This window comes from Aspergillus tanneri (assembly GCF_003426965.1).
Source record: "Aspergillus tanneri strain NIH1004 chromosome Unknown AapTan_7_pilon_pilon_pilon, whole genome shotgun sequence".
Taxonomy (NCBI): Eukaryota; Fungi; Ascomycota; class Eurotiomycetes; order Eurotiales; family Aspergillaceae; genus Aspergillus; species Aspergillus tanneri.
This window is the reverse complement of record NW_022984634.1, coordinates 2809155-2824837: the sequence shown is the minus strand read 5'-3', so window position 1 is coordinate 2824837 and position 15683 is coordinate 2809155. Positions and strand designations below refer to the sequence as shown.

At 50.5% G+C, this 15683-nt stretch overlaps 4 protein-coding genes across 4 annotated transcripts; 1 reads left to right on the top strand and 3 right to left on the bottom strand.

Annotated features, from left to right (window-relative positions):
* Positions 1 to 476: 476 nt before the first annotated feature.
* Positions 477 to 1919, bottom strand: ATNIH1004_007537 (Dor1-like family protein; the record flags this gene model as incomplete). Its single annotated transcript, XM_033572157.1, has 1 exon — positions 477 to 1919. The coding sequence occupies one exon, from the start codon at positions 1917 to 1919 to the stop codon at positions 477 to 479; it is 1443 nt and encodes a 480-aa protein (XP_033425472.1).
* Positions 1920 to 2446: 527 nt separating this feature from the next.
* ATNIH1004_007536 (acid phosphatase DET1) lies at positions 2447 to 4259 on the top strand (the record flags this gene model as incomplete). The annotated part of the gene is made up of 2 exons (XM_033572156.1): positions 2447 to 2461; positions 2517 to 4259. The coding sequence occupies 2 exons, from the start codon at positions 2447 to 2449 to the stop codon at positions 4257 to 4259; spliced, it is 1758 nt and encodes a 585-aa protein (XP_033425471.1).
* A 1595-nt stretch (positions 4260 to 5854) lies between these two features.
* Positions 5855 to 7051, bottom strand: ATNIH1004_007535 (putative cyclin-like protein (Clg1); the record flags this gene model as incomplete). Its single annotated transcript, XM_033572155.1, has 1 exon — positions 5855 to 7051. The coding sequence occupies one exon, from the start codon at positions 7049 to 7051 to the stop codon at positions 5855 to 5857; it is 1197 nt and encodes a 398-aa protein (XP_033425470.1).
* A 4828-nt stretch (positions 7052 to 11879) lies between these two features.
* ATNIH1004_007534 (forkhead domain protein) lies at positions 11880 to 15266 on the bottom strand (the record flags this gene model as incomplete). The annotated part of the gene is made up of 1 exon (XM_033572154.1): positions 11880 to 15266. The coding sequence occupies one exon, from the start codon at positions 15264 to 15266 to the stop codon at positions 11880 to 11882; it is 3387 nt and encodes a 1128-aa protein (XP_033425469.1).
* Positions 15267 to 15683: the final 417 nt, after the last annotated feature.

Genomic DNA, 15683 nt, shown 5'->3' with positions numbered 1-15683 from the left:
GATGGAGAGTAAATGGAAGAAAAGACGATATGGACCAATAGATCTCCTGTTGTTTCCCACACAGGTTACAGGGTGTTTCTCATTTCTTGAGGAGGGAGACACAGTAGAGACAGGTGGATCACCGCAAGGAGAAAACGTCAGAGAACGTCACACAAGACACGACAGCAAAGATCAAGGAAGAAGGGAGGTCGGAGAACCAGCACCGACCACCGAGAGGCCACTATCAGACAAACCCAACAAGAATACCGTCATACAGCCCAGAGTTACATGACAATCATCGGTACGTTGAGAGGGTGGAGGAGGAGAGAAACAAGAGGAAAGCGAAAGAGGGAGAGGGAGAGAAAGAGACGGTCCAGACAATTGCGTTGAATGGCGCAGCCCGGCGCTAACGCCTTATCAAGTTAGCGCTACCGGTGTGCTGACTTCCCCTTTTTAGAACCATCATTGTTTAGGTAATCCTCTTGTTAAGTCTTTGCTTATGAGTGGATGGAGGCACTTGTCAGGCCTTTGGAGGTTGTATTTCCCCCCGTTAGCTGCTCCAGGCGTCCTGCCAAGGTCCGATGTTTTCGTGTCACCTCCTCCCATTCATATGTCACCCCTTCGTCGTCATTCCCGTCGCTCAACTCCGTAAGAATCATCCCGAAATCCCCACCGAGTCGACCTAGACTGGCGGCGCAGTAGAGGACCTGGGTGAGGAGACTCTCGCGCGAGCTTCTATCCTGGACATTAGGAAGAAAAGACCGTAATGTGTCCGTAAGCAACTGAACGAGCTGCATGGGGAAAGTAGCAAGTGCTGAAGGCAGGGCCTGCAATGGATCCTCTGGGCGAGGCGTAGGCGTCGTTTTGATACGCGCATCAATTCCCCGTATCCCTGCCACGGCTAGATCCGACTCGGACTGGTCGGGAGTGAAGATGTTCTTGTACAAGGAAACAATGGCAAAGCTCTGCTCGCGAAAAATCTCGATGTACCGTTTCAAAAACCTCTCGGTCTGATAGCCGGCCGACCACGAGCTGGCGGTTCCACCTTTTTTCCCGAGATTGTCCACCCTCCGCTGCGTCTCCTGTTCGGCGAGTTCCCGTAACGGTTCCAACGCGTCGAGTGTAGATACCAAGTTTGCCAGCCTACATATCAGAAACAAGGCTCCCAGGGCGCCTTCCCCAGAGCCGGTACCCCCATGGCTACGCAGGTTCTCCAATTCGGGGGCCACTCGGCGCATCCAGCCAACCGTTCTCATGGCAGCAGCTAGTCGCAGATTTTGTGTGCGGAGACCAGCAATCAGATTCGTAGTCATGTCCTTCATGGCATCTTCGGCTTGCAGGACGACGTCTTTGACCAGCGGAGAGTCGGGGTACAGGGTTTGTAATCTCTTAATATGCGCGTGTAAGTCCAATGCTGCAGAGTATGTGGTCGAGAACGAGCCCCCCGCAGCCCCCGAGCTTGCGGAGGCGGAAGAGACGGTCGTCGACAGGAGGGTGGGGAGATCTAAGATGTCGGAGAGTCGGTCCACGTTCCGTGCCAACTGCATGGCCTTTTTGCGCTGCTCTAAGGCCACATTTTCCGCCGTGCGACTGTACTTTGCGGCGAACTGGACGGCCTCGTCGTCGAGTCTCGGGATTGCATCGCGAAGATGTTGTGCGTCACGGATAAGCTGCGGGATTGATGCCTGAAGGTGCGATAGGCTGTCGGCAGAGGTGATGAAGTCTTTGTGGGAGCGATTGGACAGCGCCTGGAGGGAGATAAGGGTGGAATGAGAGGACTGCGCTAGCGACTGAGATTCGGTCTCCTGTAAAGCCTGGAGCGAGAGGGTAGGCAATCGGGTGAGGTACTGGGCCGTGGTGGCATTGTGTTCAGGAGACAAAGAGGAGGCATCTGGGGGAGCCAGATGGGGGGTCAAGAGCTCATACAGATAGTCAGCCATGGTGTCCACCCGATGAGAGAGACCGTGACAGAGAGAGAGAGAGAGAGAGAGAGAGAGAGAGGCCAGATTCGGCTGTGATGCACTACGGCGGGCGACGCGGCAACTGGCGCAGCATCTCCGAGGGCCTGAGGCATCGATGCAGAGAATATATAGGCGATATTCGAGAAAAATCAGACAGTCCATTGGCATAGACAGATAGAGAATAAATATCCTTTTACGGATCCAAACTCGATCCAATACTTCGACCGTTGGCATTCTGATCTGGTCGATTAGTAAAGCTCGACGTGCAAACGGCTTGACATCACTTGTCCCGCTAACCGGATCCAGCCAATATCAGGTACTTCGCCTTCAGTCCTCTTCAGCTCTTTTCTCTCTCTAGAACTTGCGCCTTTATTCTTCCAGGTAAATCAGACGCCCACGCTGGCTCCTCTGTGGATGTGCGGGTGCCTTTCTACGAGTCCCTCTATCCTCAGTCTGTATCGTATCCAAAACCCCTCCCATTCAGCATCCAACCCCAGTGCCAAACCATGGGCAAACCACGGGTGAGCTTTTGTCATCTCCTCTCCTCGTCCACGTCAGGCTTCTCACACATGTTAGATGATCATCTTGGTCCGCCATGCACAGTCGGAAGGCAACAAGAACCGGGAAATCCATCAGATGGTCCCCGACCATCGGGTTAAACTCACTGCCGAAGGACATCGACAAGCTCTCGAGGCAGGTACTCGTCTGCGAAGCCTTCTGCGACCCGATGATACCATTCACTTCTTCACCTCTCCTTATCGTCGAACCCGCGAGACCACCGAAGGAATTCTACAGTCCCTGTCGTCCGATACCCCGTCTCCGACTCCCTTTCCCCGACACACCATCAAAGTCTATGAGGAACCCCGACTCCGCGAGCAAGACTTCGGGAACTTTCAACCATGCTCGGCGGAGATGGAACGGATGTGGCTGGAACGGGCGGACTACGGCCACTTTTTCTATCGCATCCCCAATGGCGAATCGGCGGCCGATGCCTATGACCGAGTAAGCGGGTTCAACGAGTCGCTATGGCGTCTATTCGGGGAGGACGACTTCGCCAGTGCTTGTGTGCTGGTGACTCATGGGCTGATGACCCGGATTTTCCTCATGAAATGGTACCATTGGAGTGTCGAGTACTTCGAGGATCTGCGGAACATCAACCACTGCGAGTTCGTAATCATGAAACTCAACCCAGACAATGGAAAGTATGTGCTGCAGAACCAGCTCCGTACCTGGTCCGAACTGCAAAAGGAGAAAGAGCTGGAGAGACAGCGAGAGAGGGCCGCGAAGGGACTTGGGCCGGCCCCTCTAACGCCGTCAGACATTGCTATCCCAATCAGGCGCTGGGGCGGCTGTCCTGACGGATGTAACCATGGCATTCGGAGGAAAGGCTCAGTACGGCCGTCCCGGGCGAATGGAGCCGTGGATCATCAGCACAAGAAACATCACGACACCGCCCATCACGCTGCGACACAAGAAAACAGGACAGAAGACCCTTCGCGCCTGTTAACCACGAAATCGACGGTCCAGGAGGAACAGCTGGAGTCAACTACGCCTCAGCCAACACGGGGAGATATATCCGAAGATACAAAACCCATCCCTTTCTCCCCTCAACCACAGCAGAGTCTCTACGGACAAGATGCAACCAAGAATACCCGGATCACTCGGATCAAACCTCCAACAAACGACGGGGCGAGTGGCATTTACGAACCCGATGATCGAAACACGCCCAGTCCACGAAACTCTCCATCAGTTAGCACAAATACTCCAAGCCCGATCCCTAAACGGCCGGGACTGGCCAACTTCCACCGTGACAGCGAAGATCACCTCCTCCACCCACCGCGGTCGAACTACGCCCTCTTCCATCTCGGTGGTCGGGATGGAGGTGGTTCCCTGAGCGGAGCCAACAGCCTAGCTCCCTCCGAGGACGAGCAGCACGACCATCATCGACGACACCAATTCCCTGCTCGTACCATCCCACAGCATCAACCCAAATCGTCCCAGGACCTAGGAAACGACGGCGACGACGAAGGCAGCAGTACGCAGACGCAAAGACTGCGTCGAACCCGATCCCATCATCATACTTATCATTCACATGCTCATCCTCATCCTCATAGTCACCGCCACTTCGTTCCCTCGGGCAGACGTCAGCTTGCGCAGAAAGTCGCAACCATCTTGACCGACCGGAATCGAAACGAGAACAGCGACGAGGAGGACAATTCCATAAGCCATTGTCTTGATGAGGAAATTGACAAACTAGACCCTTCCTCACTCGAGGCCCAACGTCGAGAGGATCAAAGTATCCGCGGAAGCGTATACTAATTTGTCTATTTACTTACTGATCTCTCTCTCTCTGTCTCCGATTCCCGGCCCATCTACCTCATCAATCCCATACATATATATGTCCATCCATACAAACAGGAGGACATGTACGGTGATCATCACGACATGATACTTGAAGTCTTCAACTGTACTAGCCTTCCGATTTTATTCCGTTATTCCATTATTTTTATTCTTCAACACTGATACCCACCCACTTGACAACAAAGAGACTGAACTTACATACCTATACAAAGTACATGAACCCTTCTCATTCTTTCTTCCATTACGGCACTGTATACAGCACACCCTATGTGGCATACGTACTTTCATACATATATGCACAGAAATATCATTTACTTATATTTCAAGAGAGTATTCTGAATGTAGGACACATTGTTTAAATTAAAGTCACTGTAGCAGTATATAGGCAACCACTTTGGACTCAATGATCATCAATCCAGACATATGTACAACAGCCAATATTCTCAACCTAACTTATAAAATATCCAATAATGTAGAACAGTTCTGCAAAAAGAAGGAACGGACCAATTGAGAAGATGAGACGAGATTTCCATACTTTCAGGAAATTTTGATTTTGATTTTTTTTGATCTTTTCCCGCGAGTCATTTGGTTCCTCTGCAAGTAGTCAAAGTCTAACATACAATCAAAGAATATGTGAACAAAACACAATGACACAAAGTGGTTCAATCACGGAAAAAGTCAAGAAGGCGGTACAAGCCAACAATGTAAAGTTGGGACGAAGGGGTGTATCAATTTTTTGAGGGGGGCGTTAAAAAAATATAGAGCATTCATCGAAGGTAATCGTAGAAAATAAATAAAAACATCACCTAAGCAAACTTTGCAAAGGCAGCCCCGAGAAAGCTCAGTTGAATAGAAATAAAAAAAAAAAAAAAAAAAAAAAAACAGTGAAAATGTCAGTCAACCGGAAGGCAATAATGCAAGATAGCGGGGAATCAAGCAGTTCAGATATTAACGCCATTGTACTCAAGGCAATATGTGGAGAAATAAAAGCCAATGTACCAACTTGACGAAAGTCAAGGGAAGGAATCTATGGAACAACAGTCGCCAGGTGAAATGCCCAACCCAGAGAAGAATCAAAAATGAAAACGAAAACTAGCGGCAAAACAAAGATCATCAATGTCGTGACTTTCCGCTGCAGTGACCAAAGGAGGCACCCGAGAGGAGCCCCGTGTGGTAACTCTCGCGCACGATGAAGAGCTTTCCATAAACGAAAATTGCATCAAGTCGAATAAAAAGATATGCCTTGTCGTAAATGCGTGTTGCAAGCTGTTGCTGTAGATTCGGCAGAGCAATTCCAATATCGCTTCTTGATACTTTTTTTTCTTTTTCTTCTTTTCGGGCGCTTTTCAAACGAGGTAAGACGACCGCGGGTACTTTTCAGCGAAGATAAACCGGAACAAGTGGTAAGGAGGAATATTATCATCAAAAGCGGAAATAGAAGGAACACGGTATCATCAAAAGAAGAGAAAAATTCTAAGAAATGCAATGGTAAAAGAACGGCCGACGAAAAGCCCACAGAATACCGCCGTCGAATACAGTCGGCAAGCAGTTCACTAGCCAGCAACAATCGGTTGCATCGAGCCGAAAGCACCAGCGCACATATAGTGTTCCATATGCTTGGCACAATACAAACACCCGCAGGACGAGCCATGCCCTGTCCACACACTCTGCGCGAAGGGCAAAGCGTACGCCGGAGTGTGATGATACGATGGCGGCTGCGATCGAGGTGCCTGTGGGATAAATTGTTGCGGCGGGACCCACGTGCGAGAATATGGCGGAGGGGGGTTCGTGTACGCCCATGGACCAACCGCGTAATAATCAGGTGTGTTGGGGCCACTGTGAGGGGCGGATGGCGGTGAATACTCCGAAGCTGCAGGGTTCAACCAAGAGTTCTCGAAGTTGGAGCTCCGCTGGTACTGTGGAGGAATAGGACCTTCGGGGGACAACATAGGCTTGGAGATTCTCGAACCTCTGGTAACATTGGTATCAATGGGAGCCAAGGTGTGGCGGGATTCCTGAGCCCGGGCGACTGTCTTCGCACGCCAGGTTTCCCAGTGAGAGCGCCATGACGAGAAACCATCCTGCTTGTCATAGATGCGGTCGTGGATCTTCCACTCGAAGGCAAAGAGCCATTTAAGCTCCATAGAGTTCAACTCACTCACGGGGATGTTGCTGACCTCCGCCCACGACTTGTTCTGGAAGGTGTTGTCATCCAGGAACTTGCTGCCCAGCAGGAGGGCGACAGTGAGCATGCGGTAGACCTGCCCACTGCCAGTCGAATAGAGCTTATTGGAAGACAGCATGCGCATCCGGCAGGCCAAGTAGTAAAGACCCAAAAGGATCGTCGAGCTCGGGAGGCGAGTCGACGACAGGATTTGGAAGACGTATTTCCGAAATTGAGGGGGGACCGACGTTCCTGGGTAGACGCTTCGCGCGAAGTCAATATCTGCTAGGTTGATTTTGGTGATGTACAAAGCATACATTCCCTGGGCCATCTCAGCCACGAAGTCGGACATCTGATCCATCTCATAATCCAAATAGGCGGCAACACCTCCAGTAGCCTTCTCCTCCTTGTGCGGTTGCTGCTCGGGCTGCACCATCATATCCTGTCGGCGGTATTGCGGCGCCATAGCGCTCTCCATCGGGGGCAATTGAACGTTGCCACGAATAGGAGGCAGGACATTCGCAGTGGCGATGGGACCGAACATGGGCTGATTCGACGCGGTAGCCATATCTCTGCCACTGCGCATTGAATGGGCGGGTTGGGGATGTAGGCTCATCGGAGCGGGCTTGGTGTAGCAAGCCGACTGGGAGTACTGCTCAATAAATTCACAGCCGCTCTGGGAGTAGCGCGGAGGAAATACTGAGGGTCCCATGAGATAAAACGGCTGCTGAGGTTCCAATCGGCCACCACTTGAGATATGAGGAGGAGTAGGAGGGAAGCCCGTCTGGAGGGCAGGTGCGAAAAAGGACGGCATAACAGGATCAAAAAAAAAAAGAAAAAGAAAAAAAAAACCAGTTCAGGACGGTGGGGGGCAGACGATCTGATACTGTAGAAACACAAGATCCCCTCAGTCAGTGAATGAGATTCAAAAATGAGAACAGTGATATTTTCAGAAAACAGGGAGCATCAGCTAATAAACAGATACGAACCGTCTACACGTCCACCACGCCCTGATCCTGGGGGGGAAGAGCGTTGCTCAAGGAGCCGTGGCCCAATGTATCGCGTATTCAAGTACTCTTAGATGAATAACATGGATGTACAATTCAGTAACACAAGCACAGATGCAATGAAATAGGGGAGGAAATAAAATAAAATAAAGAGAAAAGAGTGTAATGAGCGGTCGCAGCTGGCGTGTTCAGATTATTGTTCCTCTTGTCAGTCTATTTGTAACGCGAGCCTGTTGCTTCTTCCTGAATTCAACGCCCTGGTAGAACAGAAGACACTCAGAGGGATGAATATATGAGGCGTTGGAAGGCAGGCGGCACGATGTCACCGGAGATGTAAATCCACACTGGGGCAATTGAAGAATTGAAGATCTGAGGGAAGAGGAAAATTCGTTGAGGCGAAGGAAGCAGGACGGAGATGATCTATGTTCTCTTTTTTTTGGAATGCTTTTGTTCGTGTCTTCTTGAGAGACAGGGACAAAGGGGAAAAAAAAAAAATATCTCTCGCGTCAATGCAAACGCTCCGATCCACGGTCACAACGACACTTAGTGAAAAGCTCGTTGAAAAAAATAAAATAAAATAAAGGATGCAAAAAGAGATGAAAGAACCAAAGAGAGAAACACCGAAGAACTGAGAGGGATATGACGATTGAACTTGGAGAGAGGATGGAGAAAGGAAGTAGAGAGGGGGGATGGGGTCGGAGGAGGAAAGTGAGGACGAAGGGGAGAGAGAGAAAGAAAAGCGTCGAGTGACTTGACTAGTGGTAGGAGGTGTCGGTCGGCGTTAGTGAGGGTTTGAAGGTGGTGGTGAAGATCTCCGGGTCAGTGGGTTAGTCAGACCCTGGCCAGCCAGGTCTCTATGGTTATTATTACTGCTCCGTGCTGTACGCACTACGACTCAGTACGAGGCGGACTCGATGGGCTACCACTGCCACTAACTACCATGGCCACTAAGAGATTTGGGGGTATGACTTTAGGGATTCTGGCTGGTCGGGGCGCGGGTAGAAGTGGATTCTTTTTTTTTTTTTTCCATTTGGTCAGGAGGACCTAGGAATGAAAGGGTGGAATCGAAGGTTAAAAAAGTAAAAAAAAATAATAATAATAAAATAAAATAAAAATCAGGTGTGATGAATGAATGGTTCTCACTATTATTATTAGCCGTCACATTGAAATTACCACCGCCCAACCAGACCAACGAGAAAACCACCAGGTGGGAACCAGAAAAGCAGAGTGGAAAGGGGCCAGCCGTAAGTACCGGTAATCTTGGAAAGAAGCAGTTTAGAGTTTTCGAAATTTTCCCTAGGATCTTTTTTTTTTTTTAACATCGTCCATTTTAGTCATTACTCCATAGAAGGAGGAAAACAGGCGATGTTTGACGATGAGAATATAGCAGCTAGTAGGAATAGGGTAAGGGAAGAATTCAAGACAAAGATTTTTCTTTTTTGTTACAAAAAAAAATCCGTTGAATGGTACTCCAATGACGAAGGTCGGTCACCACCAAAAACCAAGAAAACCACTGCCCGGAACAGTCCCGGTGGACCCAACCCATCCATGGACAGGAGATTATTCAGCTGTCAGAGGAGAGGGAGGCCCTTGATGTAATGGATTAATTCAATTCTTCTTTTTTACAGCGGATTTTGATTGAGGATTATTGCCAGGAATGATCATCGGGTGCACCTGAGAAACGGGGGAGACGGAGCAAGTAATATGGGGAGACATTTAATAATTATAATTACTATTATTGTTAAGATCTTTAAGGGTTAGGCGACGGTGGTTACGAACACTAAGGGGTTCTCCCAAAGGCCAGAAAAGAAACGGAGGGTCAGGCTAGTCATGGTTCATGTTGGGTGAGGTTGGAGCCTGCTGCAAGAGTCGTTTCCAGTTGAGAGAAAGAGATTACATAGGATCAGTTGGATCTCCTGTCAGATATTTGAAAGAAAATTCAAGGACATTGTACTCCAGGGCTGCAAGAACCAAAAAAATATTATAATAATATTTCAACACCACCACCATAAGGAGTACTCTGAAGGTCATTGTTTCCTGAATTGCCAGGCGGCCAATAAGAGAGGACAAGAGAGGCAGTGCTAACCTAGCTCGTTGTACGGAGTCCTCAGGAGGAGAGAAGGCGTGTATGAAAGTAGTGATGAGGACGATATTCTACTCTGTGTTTTCCCCTTAACCACCTCATCCAGTCCAGTCCATTCCCGTCCACAATCATCCGAGATGCACCGTCACACGGGGCAAAGGTAAGTTGGAAGAAGATACTTTTTTGGCCCTCGAGGGTGGGACGTGCGTTTCCCCGTGCTATTAAAAAAGAGAAAAAAAAACGTGTCCGAGTGGTACGGACTTACCGCTTTTGTCGATGCCCTGTCCTATTTTGGGAATGGTAGGCAGATGTCTTACTCAACAACACTCTTTCTTAACTTGAAGTCAAGGATGATACTAAGACGATCGTCATCTTGTTTTACTTCACAGTAGAGTGTGAAATGGCTGTTGACTTACCTAGGCTGAATCATCTCATTCTGTTCCCCCAGTCCCGGTAATTCTGCTTGATGGTCCGGTGGCGGGGGACATCACACATAGGACTAGTATTCATGGGGCATAGCCCAGTGGTGGCAAGTACTATAGTCCAGTCACAGCATCATTTGCGAGTCATCTCCCTCCAAGAGATACTTTCCTCCTTCCAGAGAGTCAAACCACGCTAGAGAAAAACAAGTAATAGGAACGTGGGCTGGGAGAGACTCTCTACTACACCTACAGAGTAGCTACCTACCTATGCGGCTGAGTCAACATTCCGCATAACTAGTTAGTTAACCAGGCGTTGCTGCGCCGACGTCATTGCCTGGCGAGAGGACAAGAATGGAAAATGCATTTACCCCGGTTCATATGTTCATCGGATGGCAAGAGATACAAAGGTTGGACAGTGTGAGTTTTTACATTTTACCCCTCCTCGATGGAGAGCATCTGACTCATGGTTGCGTCGCAAAGCACCCAATCAAACCGCAGGGCGTGCTAGCATCGAAGCATCTAAATGGATTTCTAGAAATCCATCGGCATCAGCCAACGCTACTCCGTATTTCTCTGTAGGTCTGGTACCTAGGCAGGAGGGCACCACTTGTCCTCCATCCTGCACATCATCCGCGTTGTTCCCGCCATCTCCATCCATCGGTACTCCTTGCCTACTACTCCGTATATAATAACCGGTCAAATAATCCATTGGGTAAATGCACAGTCTGTATGTATTGGTGCATGTAAGCAGTAGTATGTACTACGTGACATATGTATGGGAACATTATCCTGTATGTACAGCAGCAAGTTTTAGTCTGTCATTCACCTACTACAGAGAGGAAGTCAATCCAAAATGATAATTCCCGCAAAAGTCAACAATATTAACACCTACCCTCCCATGCACCGAACACAATCCGGCAAAGTGGGGTGTACACAGCGGTAACTAGTAACTGTTTTCCAAGGTGGCTGCCCGATCATTCAGGGACGCTCTATTTTCTTTTATATTTTTATTTTTCTATTTTTTCTTAGCTGTGGCCACTGCCGCGACAATCCACCAATAACTAATAACTATCCTCCCCGTATCGATGGGATGTCCTATGGTAAATAGATGGCTTTGAAGTTTTCGTCGGGCGATTAAGGAAGAGAATGAGGAGACGAGATGACCTAGGTAAATACAAAGATCGGATGAAGGGATGGAATAATTATCCGTACATACATACTACCTAGGTATAGATTTGTCGGCTACTGTCGGTAACTAACTATGACATGGTTCGAATCAATCATCGTGAAAGGAAATAGATATTATTCCCATCGATAGGTGTATGATATTATTCACTGCCTATGGTCACTATGATACCATGAATAACCCCGCAGCTAGGAAAGATCCGGGGGTACTCCGTAGGTAATCCTTCCAGGTGGGGGAAGACAACCACTCTGATTCCTTATGATTCCTCATCCAAGTTCAAATTTTTTTTATCTATACTAAAACGCCTAGCTTTTGTTTTGTTTTACCTGTACCAGCCACAACAAGAAAGAGACACTTCTGTCCGGCTCGTCGGAGGGTCCCCAAACGACCGAGCATATAGGTCAAAACGATAGAGCATAAAGCCCAGAACGTAGTGGATATCATCGAGAAAGAAACGGGAGGGAAACTGGGGAGGAACAAGATAGGTGAAGCAGCAAAAAGGAAGAAAATAGAAAGGAAATGAAAAAGATAAAAAAATAAATGAAAAGAACCAGGGATTATAGAAGATGGGCCAACAGACCTTGCTCTTCCCAGCTCCCCAAACTTCCATCAACACCATCCAGTCACCATATGTAGACATTCATAAACATAAGAGATCTCGTAATTCGTTCAAGCCAATCTACACGCCCACGCAGGCCTTAAGCATCGCGGCGCGTCTATTGGTCTTTCAAGCTGCCGATTAGATTGCGAAGCGCATCGAGAATAACTGCCTCGTCTTTGGGCTCTCCCCCGGGGAATGAACTCTCCGTTGCCTCACCCAAAACACGAGCCCGAGCACTCTTGAGCACTTCCCGGATATAGTTCTTGTCTTCGTAGTCTTCCATCAACACCGCTTCGAAATCGTCAATGGCTTTGCTCGCTCGGTCATTGAATGACAACGCTTCTGAATTGTCCATAGGGCCGGAGCTAGGTTCGCTTGATGCCATGTTGAGGCTGGCCTGATGCTGAAGAGGCCCAGATGCCGGTGGAAGATTCTGCGGCTGTGGAGTGAGGTTTGACATCGGCGGAGGATTTTGCGGCGGGTAAGGGGAGTGGTGTTGCGGCGGCAGGGCGTGCTGTTGTGGTTGCGGCTGTTGTGGGTTATGGTGATGTTGGTGTTGATTAAGTTGCTGCTGCTGGGGCGGTGGCGGAGGCAGCTGATGCTGCTGCGGTGGCATGGCCTGCGGTTTGTGTGGTTGCTGCAGTTGTTGCGATTGTTGGAATTGAACGAGTTGTGGGGGAGGATCGGAAGCATAGGGAGACGTGTATGTGGAAGGAGTAGTCTGAGCAAAAGCGGGTGGGAGGTTGTTTCGCAGTGGGCTGGGGATTGGGAATGGTGTAGAGGCGGCAGCCTGGGGAGGAATAGGGAACGGATTCGACTGCGGAGGTGCTGGACTAGGGACAGGTGCCGGCGAAGGCGCGGCATACGGATTCGCCGGCATCGATGGGAATTGGTAATGAGGGTTGGCCATGCCCGTTTGCCCACTGGGTTGACCGGCATAAGGAGAATTCGTTGGTGGCATATACTGCGGCGTGGCAGCCGGCACCGAAGAGGGCTGCGACACCGGTGGAGGTGGAGACGGGCGTCTTTTCTTCTCTTTTTCGACCGACGCCCCTGGTCGTAGTTGCCATGACCATCCCTTGCCATCTCGTTCGGCGTGCATAAAGAGATGACTATTCCCGTTGAGATTGTGCCGGACGCTGGACGTCCAACCTTCGGTCTCACATTTGAACCGGAAATACGGGTACTTGAGCTTGAGGGCACGGTATATCTGCTTAAGCGTCATCGGAGTAGCGGCCTCGGTGAGAGCATCGAAGATAAGAACCGCATAGTTATATGGTGGTTTTGCAAGATCCTCCGGAGTATACGCAGATTCGGGGGGATAATTGGGAGATGGTGACCGGGACGGCTTGCGTTTCTTGACAGGAGGAGCCTTGATGAAGTCTTCTGGGCGCTGTTCCATAGGGAACTGGCCACCCTCCGTCGACGGTAAGGGAAAGTCCATCGAAGTCCCATCGAGCTTCTTCCTCTTGGTATACTTGCGCTTTTCGGGCTTGGATTCAGGCGACCCAGCAACACCAAGAGATTCCTTGGGCGCAGTGGCAGCGGAACCCGCAGCTGTAGTTTTGCCAGATTTCGACCGATGTTGTGGAGGAGGGGTGATGCCTCCATTTGCCTCGCGTTTTGCAGCCATCTTTTGCTCCCTGGCCAATTCGGCGCGTTCTCGTTTCGACATGATCCCGTCCTTCGGGGGTCGACCGGGGCCACGACGGCGGATCGGCTGCTGAGAGCCATCTGCACCTCCTTCAATGGACGGCACTGGTTGAGTCGAATCATTTTCCCTAGTCTTCAAAATAAGCTTGGTTGACTTTGTACCGTCCTTGTTCCGTTTGTCGTCTGTCCCATCATTATCAATCGCCGCTTGCGCAGCTTCATCTTCGGCGGCGCGCGACTCTTCGTTTACTTCGGCTCCAGTTTCTCCTATAGGGACATCGGGCAGCAAAAAACGTATGCGCACGCCGCCAATCTGAATGTAATCCCCACTGTGCAGAGGACGAACTTGACCAGGCGATAGCCAATCAGCCCCGATAAACGCACCGTTCCTCCCCATCACCTCCATTTCAAAGAAATTCCCCTCGAAATTATATGCGATCTTGACATGTTTCCGGGAGATGCCTCTATGACCCGCGGCAATGCCGTCGGCCGTAGCCGGGGGGTGGATGGGGATTGTCGGGCAAGCATCGGGAGAGGGTAATAAAGCCAATGTGTCAACAGGCTTTGCATCTCCTCCTCCGTCGTGAAGCGACTGCATAGCAAGGGCATTGTAGTCGGTGCCAGACTGTAGTTGGGCCGGAGTCGCATGCAGCGGGGCACCCGACTCAGCACGAGAAGAATTGGACGATCGTCGACTCACACGCGGTAGATGCGGCGGAACGTCCGGGTCAAAGCCCAGAATCCCACCACGGTCACTGACCACGCTCCCTATGATGCCGCTGCCTTCGTGCTTCACGCGGGCGGGTGTCTGCGATGTGTTGCCGCCACTTGAGCTTTTCGCGCGAGAGGTCCGCACAGCCTGACGAGCTTGCAATTCCCGTTCATGGGCAGCTCGAGCTGCTCGTACGTCTCGGCCGAGGATGAACGAGTACGTATTACAATAGAAGTGACCGTCATCGAATTCCAACTTCGCAAAGGCTTGAATCCGAGGCTCCGATCCAGCCATCGAACCAGCACCCTCCTGGTGAAGAGATCCTCCGGAGTACCCTAGAGCCGAAAGATCGGCACTTTGGGATAGATAGGCGGCCGTGAGCATCTCATTTTGATGCAATGCCTCGTAGGGGTTCTTGGGGGCGGCGGTGATATCGAAGGACGAAAACAGGTCGGAATGATCGAGGTTCGATTTCGACAACAGCAAGGGGTCCGTCAGTCCATCTATTGGATCGGCGGTCTTGGCTGGGACATTCTCGCCATGTTCAGGGTTCGAAAATGACATCTCAGGCGGTTGATCTGAATTTTTCCCCTCCTGCTGAAACCCCGATAGCAGCCCACCGAGGTTGGTCGGACTCTGATCCTGAGTTCCAGGATCTGCCGGCGCCACAGAAGGCTCTGCGGGCGGATCGGTCGACCAGTGGTGGCCATTCATGCCATCGTCAGGCCCGGGGAGGTGGTCTGTCTTGTGGTCGGAGGGCACGGGTTGTTCTGCAATAGTCCCATCGGACGGCGCCGAGGAATGGTTGCCGAGAAGCTGGGCTAAAAGAGCGCTGGCGGCGGACTGACGGCGGACGTCGGCGTGAGAGTTCTGAGCAGCGGGCGAGGAGGAGGGATTGGAGTCCTCGGGCTCGGTCTTGATGGGCATCGTGGCAGGCAGGCCATTATTGGCAGGACAATCGGGGGGGAGGGCAGAATCGTGCAGAGCGAGGATTGCGGCGTCGGTGGGCGAGGAGGTAGACGGATGGTCGTCTGGTTGTTGAGATCGGCCGTAGTCGTACATGGACGACATACTGGGACCGGCATCAGGAGGACGATGGCCCACCGCTGGCGCTGTCATGGTCTGCGACGACGACATGACCGGCGGGTGGTGATACTGGGGGAATAAAGGACGGGCTGGAGGGAGGAGAGAAGCAGGCGGTGAGGTGAGGCCATGCGATTTGACTGGCGGGAGAAAAGAGGAGCCGGTTTTTTTTTCCTACGGTTGGGCAGAGGTACCATGCGCGTAGCTATACAGATAGTATCTCGAAGAGTAAGGTACTTGTATTATCTATACTTACATTCTTCCATAGACTATAGACTATAGACTATAGCTATAGAGTGTAGAATATGATACTATGATACCATGATACTAGGTGCTGCATAGAACACTTGTGGTTGTGTCACGTGTACAGGATACCGGATGCCCTGCAATACCATCAAAATTACCAGATCCAACGGTCAACAATCGACAGACAATCTGAGGCCATTGGTTGCCTGTAAAATCGGAAGTCAA